At 61.3% G+C, this 6,582-nt stretch overlaps 1 protein-coding gene across 4 annotated transcripts in view; it reads left to right on the top strand.

Moving 5' to 3' along the window:
• The window catches only part of TLN1 (talin 1), a 30,334-nt gene extending 24,056 nt beyond the window's left edge, over window positions 1-6,278 (top strand). For 2 of the 4 annotated variants that reach the window (XM_035309278.1, XM_035309281.1), the window contains 10 exons: window positions 62-247; window positions 372-479; window positions 2,686-2,688; window positions 3,510-3,615; window positions 3,760-3,884; window positions 4,037-4,162; window positions 4,284-4,346; window positions 4,593-4,775; window positions 5,465-5,590; window positions 5,773-6,278. In XM_035309278.1, coding sequence (XP_035165169.1) covers window positions 62-247; window positions 372-479; window positions 2,686-2,688; window positions 3,510-3,615; window positions 3,760-3,884; window positions 4,037-4,162; window positions 4,284-4,346; window positions 4,593-4,775; window positions 5,465-5,590; window positions 5,773-5,904 — 1,158 coding nt within the window. In that variant the 3' untranslated portion in view covers window positions 5,905-6,278. The remainder of the gene's footprint in view (window positions 1-61; window positions 248-371; window positions 480-2,685; window positions 2,689-3,509; window positions 3,616-3,759; window positions 3,885-4,036; window positions 4,163-4,283; window positions 4,347-4,592; window positions 4,776-5,464; window positions 5,591-5,772) is intronic. The other 2 variants (XM_035309279.1, XM_035309282.1) reach the window with 1 other exon arrangement.
• Window positions 6,279-6,582: the final 304 nt, after the last annotated feature.

Raw genomic sequence — 6,582 nt, forward strand, 5'->3', positions numbered from 1 at the left:
CGCGGGGCTCCCCCTGCCCTCCTGCTGCCCTGCGCCTCACCCCTTGCCTCTCTCTTCTCAGGTCTTCTCCTCCCCGGTGCCTCCCGCCCAGGTCTCCACCCCGGAGGACTTCATCCGAATGACGAAAGGCATCACGATGGCCACGGCCAAAGCTGTGGCCGCGGGCAACTCGTGTCGGCAGGAGGACGTCATCGCCACGGCCAACCTGAGCCGCCGTGCCATCGCGGACATGCTGCGCGCCTGCAAGGTGCCGTAGGGGCAGGCAGGGGACGCGGGGCTGGCACGGGGCTGGGGGACAAGCAGGTGCCCTGTTTGAGCCCCAGTGTGGCAGGGGAGGTGTCTGGATGCGAATCTCTGTCCCTGGGTTCCAGGAGGCTGCCTACCACCCGGAGGTGAGCGCCGACGTGCGGCAGCGGGCGCTGCGCTTCGGCAGGGAGTGTGCCGATGGCTACCTGGAGCTGCTGGAACACGTGCTGGTGGTGAGTGTCCCAAGACCCTTTCCCGTGGTTTGCTGAGGCTTCCCTAGAACAACGGGGTGCTCCCCAGATCCCCATCTTCCCAGGGGCTCTGCAGATCTTCCCTCGAGGTCTTTTTAATGCGCTCCCCCTTAGTGCTGTCCGTGAGCCCTGCACGGGGCTGAACGCAGGGGAGGAGGTGGCATGCATCACTGCTGGCACACAGGTCACACTGCCTGTCCTTCGGGTCCTGCCATGAAGGAGAGACCTGCTGGCTGCCTCGAGACCACGCAGCTCTTCATTGCTGCAGTGCTCTGGCCTGGTGCTGCTAAAGTTGCTTTGACCTGAGCTAGACAGTCAACGTCAAAATCATCTTGAAAAAGCCAGTGCCAGGTCCCCCTCCCGTTCCTCGCCCCTGTAGCTATTGTGTGGCCCACCTCTGTCCCCATGATGGTCCCACAGAGGGAAGGAGCACCTCCTGTGCTCCCTGATGGCTTAGGCAGGCAAGGTGAGGAGGGATGGGAGGGCTGCCTGCAATTACTTACGGAAGCAGATGTCGGAGTGATCAACAAGCTCTAAAGAGAAGTATTTGGCTAACAACAGATGGAGATTAGCTGGCCATAAACAGATGGAGGCTGGAAATTCGACAACACAGGAACAGAATCCTGAAGCAGCTTCCATTATGAGCAGTGGGAGTGAGAAACTTAGCCAGTGTGAAAACAGAGCTCGTTAAGCTCACACAAGGGTGTGCGAAACGGGCAGTGCCTGCAGTGGCAGAGGTGTTGACTGCAGAGGCCAGCTGCACCCTTCTGATCCAGCCCTCCTCCAGCTCAGTCCTCCCGAGCCCTTCAGTTGGCTCCTTTAATTAGCTGTCCTGCCAGATCAGCGTGGTTCGTGTGAAGCAAATTAAGGCTGGATTAACCAAGTAGATGGGAAGAAAGGATTCAGTGAGGTGCTTCCAGTGGTCTGCATTCTTGGCAAGATGGTGAGAGCTGATCTTGCTGCAAGGATGCGCAGAGCGCGTGCCCCTGCAGAGCTGACGATAGCCTGGACCTGGAGCAAGGACAAAGAGCAAGCATGGGGTCTGTTAACAGCATGATTTCACTAGGTTGGTTAAAAAGGGACTGAGAACAAAGAGGGAGGCAGGCAGGACCCGAGGGCTAGATACTGAAGCCAGACATGGGGGAAACCAAAGGATGGTTTTATCTGAAGGACATCAGGATACGGTTCCAAGGGGAGCAGTGAGTTTTTCGTGCTCTGCATCTGGATCAAATGTCTTTCTGGAAGATGCTTTAGCCACTTGTAAGTCATCGCAGCCAAGACTGAAGTGCTAGGTGAAATTCTCTGGCTGACCTGTTGTTAGCAGATGATTGGGCTAATGACATACTGTGGCAGTGCCCGAGGTCAGACTGCTCGCAGAAGCGTGCTATTCCACTGGATTTTGGGTGTAACCTTCCAGCTGCCATGCGATGTCTCCCGAATATCATACGTGGAGTGCGTCCCGTGGACTATTCACTGGAGGTGCATCTTAGCAAGCTTCTGGCCTCCAGAAAGAGAACCATTTAGCAATTTCAAAAATCTTGTCAGGGCAGATGACAGAGTTAATAGTACAGCTTTTTGTCCAGGCATGCTCACGAGGGCAATGTGGAGGTGCTGGTGGGGCGGTCAGCAGCCCTGAGCCCTGCCCCACAGAGAGGGATGTGGAAGGGAGGGTTGTGGACAGGATGCTGCCTTGCCCCCAGCAGCAGTGGAGGTTGCTGTGTGTGTGCTGGATCAGTCCCTTTGGGAACCAACGCCTCAGTGTGCGAGCAGGAGTGGTTAGAGTTCAAGAGAGTTGTTTGGCTGGGGATGGAAAACGTGGCTCCCAGCAAAAGGGTAAGCCAGCAGCATATTTCACTGGGGAGGGGAAGGAATGCGAACCTCCGTGGGGACTTGGTATTTGGTAACAATAGGTCTCCATCACCAAAAGCGGGGAAATGCAGGCTGAGAACTGCAGTCAAAGAGGTCAGGGTGGGGAGCAGTGAGGTGCCAAGCGAGCCTCAGGAGCCCTTCCACCAGGAGTCATGCAGGGCTGAAGTAGGAAGTGGTGATGGCAGCAGGGCCTGGGACCTCCGAGCCTTCCTCCCCACCTCTCCTCCTCACCTCCACCCCACCCCACCCCGCGCGCGTCCCCGTTGCCTGCCGGGGCATTCACTGCCTTCTTCTCTCTCCCCTCGGTCCTCCCCGTCAGCCGGTGAGTACGGCGACACTCGGTGTGCCTGCCGGTGCCTAACCTCAGCATGAGCCTTGCTCGCGGCGTGCCCGCGTGCCCAGCCCGGCGCTGGGGGGGCACTGCTGCTCCCGCGTGGTTTTGGGGCAGGACCCCACCTTCTGTGCCTCTACTCACCCTGCTCGAGCTGACGTGTGGCCTCGGGCGTGCCGTGGTGTGTGCATGCCGGGGGGACCCGCTGGGAAGGGGACGTGTGTCCCCGCAGGGGCTGGGACCTGGCTCCGGGGTCCTGCCCTGCCCAGCTCGTGTTTGCAGATGAGTCTCAGGGGGATGGAGATGGGGGGATAGGGTTCTGGGGCTTGAAGTGCTTTGAGTGGGGGAGAAAGAGATCCTGGGGGGGGAAAGGGGACCCTGGGGGGGCAGCCGCTGAGTGCTGGAAGGACCCTGACTTAAATGAGGACCTCGGTGCTGCGAGATGTCCCCGTAGCCGTGGACTGAAAAGGGCCAAGGAAAAGGAAAAGGGGATCCTGTCCCTGTGCAGGAGGAGACCAGCCAGTGTCGCTTGAGACAGGATGGCCAACAGTGACCAATACTTACTCATGGGGGTTGGGGGTCTCTGCTCCCCTTCTGTTGGGGGATTTCCTCAAACGGACCCTCGGGGTCCCCTTGCTTTGCAGCAGCCTGAAACGAGGGTGACTGAGCCCCAGGTGGGACTGTTGGCTCCTTCTCAGGCAGCCAAATTCTGGGGGTGAGGGCCAAAACGTGGTCAGAAGGGGCTGCCAGGTAGGGTCCTGCCCCTGCTTCGTGCTCCCCATCGTGTGCTCAGGCCTGCTCCTTTCCCCCAGATCCTGCAGAAGCCGACCCACGAGCTGAAGCAGCAGCTGGCCGGGTACTCCAAGCGGGTGGCCAGCTCCGTCACCGAGCTCATCCAGGCAGCTGAGGCCATGAAAGGTGAGCACCACGGCTCCGTCCACCTCCAGGACAACATTGAGGGCTGGGATTAGTGCCCGGGGCCTTAGTGCTGATGGGAGGAGGTAGGGTGGGTCAGAAGTGAGTCCCTGTGTGGCTTTAACCTGTCTTGGTTTCTTTCTCTAGGGACGGAGTGGGTTGACCCAGAAGATCCCACGGTCATCGCTGAGAACGAGCTGCTGGGGGCAGCGGCTGCCATCGAGGCTGCGGCCAAGAAGCTGGAGCAGCTGAAGCCGAGGGCCAAGCCTAAGGTAGCACGGGGTGCTGACCCCCCGTGAGCCCCCTCTGGGGCAGCCCCTTCCCTCCTGGGTCCCACAGCCATCATTCACGTGTGCCCCCCTCAGCCCCCTGCCACCTTCCTGGCAGTCCCATCTAGGACTCACGCTCCTGTTTTTGTCTCCAGCAAGCAGATGAGAGCCTGGACTTTGAGGAGCAGATCCTGGAAGCTGCCAAATCCATCGCGGCAGCTACGAGCGCCCTGGTGAAGGCAGCCTCAGCAGCCCAGCGAGAGTTAGTGGCCCAAGGAAAGGTAAGGCTGGGAGGGGGAAGGACAGGAGCAGCACAAGAGTTGGTGCTGAAGCACTGTGTGGTGCTGTGCTGGGCTTCCTCCCTTCTCCAGCAGCCCTCAGTGCTCCTCTCCTGCCCCACAGGTGGGAGCCATCCCAGCCAACGCAGTGGATGACGGGCAGTGGTCCCAGGGACTCATTTCAGCCGTGAGTATCAGGGACACGTGTTGCCTGTGGGGCAGGGCATCTCCCCGTGCTCCTGCTCCCAAAAGGAGGATGCACTGCCCTTGTGCTCTCCTCCGTGGAGGAGGCAGCCCCCTGCTTGCTCCCTATCCCACCGGCTGGGATGTGGCGTGGAAGCCGATGGATTGTCCCCGTCCTGTGCCCCTCGTCCTCCTGGGGACCCTCTCCTGCAGGCTCCCAGCCCCCCCTGACGCTCTTCTCCTGCTGCAGGCACGCATGGTGGCTGCCGCCACCAACAACCTGTGCGAAGCCGCCAACGCGGCGGTGCAGGGCCACGCCAGCGAGGAGAAGCTCATCTCGTCCGCCAAGCAGGTGGCTGCCTCCACGGCGCAGCTCCTGGTGGCCTGCAAGGTGAAGGCTGACCACGACTCGGAGGCCATGAAGAGGCTCCAGGTGAGTCCCAGCCGGAGTCCCCATCCACTCGTGGGTGTTTGAGGGGTGAGGGTGGACGTGTGGGACCGTGGGATGAGGCTGTGGCACGGAGGAGGCATCTCCACAAGGTTGTGCTCCCTGCCTGCCTGCTGTCGGTGCTTCACTGGGGCGCAGGCTCCATGTATTTTGGACCTCGGTTAGCTGCCTGTGTGCGTAATCCTGGGCTCCTGTCCACCAGGCTGGGGTTGCTGAGCCCGGGGGCATTCAGGGCTGATGGTCTGGCTTGGGAATGCCTGAAATGTGTGCACCGAATCCCTGGCATTAATGTCTGGGGACATGTTTTGACATAGAAGATTAACCCTCCGCGGCCGTGGCATGGAGGTTAATGCCCACACGCTGGGGGTTAACACAAGGATCCCAGCGGGGCAAAGGCTAGGACAGGTCAGCCAGGCGGCCCCAAAATCCCTGCCCCGCTGCTCAGACGGGAGCAGAGCGAGGGAAGCACCGCAGGCACCCAACTGGGAGCAGCAGTGCCTGAAATGGTCATGAGCAGCACTGGTGGCAGCGAGCCATCCTCGGGGAGCTCTGCCTGCAGCTCCCGGCTCGCCCAGCCACCTCTCCTGCCCGGCTGGGACAGGGGTTCCCCCACCCAGGCAGCAGTTGTGCCCCAGGCTTAGGATGCCTTTCCCTCACCTCTTTTCCTGCTCCAGGCGGCCGGGAACGCGGTGAAGAGAGCGTCCGACAACCTGGTGAAGGCAGCGCAGAAGGCGGCCGCCTTCCAGGACCACGACGAGACGGTGGTGGTGAAGGAGAAGATGGTGGGGGGAATTGCACAGGTGAGGAGCGGGGCTGCTCCGGTGGGGCAGAGGGGAGCACAATGGGTTCTCCTGTGTCTCCCAAGGAGCGTGGTGTGGGATGCAGGGCTTGCTCTGGGACCACGAGGTGGGAGGGGATGGCAGGGCGCAGAGCGAGAGCCGCGGGCGCATGAGGCATCCATCTCACCTCGTTCCCTTGGCAGATCATCGCCGCCCAGGAGGAGATGCTGCGCAAGGAGCGTGAGCTGGAGGAGGCTCGCAAGAAGCTGGCCATGATCCGGCAGCAGCAGTACAAGTTCCTGCCCTCCGAGCTGCGGGACGAGGAGCAGAACTGAGCCCTGCACGCCGCCGCTCTGCGCCCGGGCAGAGCCCTGCCGCCACTCACTGCACAGACTGCTGCCGCCGGCTCCTATTTAAGACACCCCACCTCCAGCAACGCCGGGCTGCCTCGGGTAAACCACAGCCCTGCCTGCACCACCGGCAAGCCGGGACTAACCCAGACACCGCGCAGTACCGCCCCGAGCAGGCGCCGCACCAGCATCTCTGCTTCGCCGCCCAGCACGCCTTCCCACGCACCCGGCCGGGGGGCTGCCGGGAGTGGGAGCCTGTCCTGGACCAGCCCGGGGTGACCCTGCCACTAGCCTCATTTAAGAGGGCTACAGGGCTTCCTCCTGTGGTGGGTCCAGCCCTCCAAATCCTTCAGGATTTTTTTCTTGTGCCTTTGTCGCCCTTCCTCTCGCTCCTTTCTTCTCCTTCCTCCAGGCAGGATGAGGGGAGGCTGGTGTCTCTCCCTGTCCCGTGCGGTGGGGTGCAAGGAGCAGCTCTGCACCTTCCTTTTGCTACGCTCTTGCACAGAGCTGCCTTTCACCTCTGTTGCCTTACTGCTGGCTGAATCACCCACCCCTCTTCCTCCACAGCATCCCCGAGAGGCACCGAGCCTCCCCAGAGCATCCAAACCTCCCCAAAGCATCCTCACCACCGCAGTGCCTCTGCTCAGGGCGGGCGCGAGATGG

Source organism: Oxyura jamaicensis, chromosome Z (genome assembly GCF_011077185.1).
Source record: "Oxyura jamaicensis isolate SHBP4307 breed ruddy duck chromosome Z, BPBGC_Ojam_1.0, whole genome shotgun sequence".
NCBI classification, from domain to species: domain Eukaryota; kingdom Metazoa; phylum Chordata; class Aves; order Anseriformes; family Anatidae; genus Oxyura; species Oxyura jamaicensis.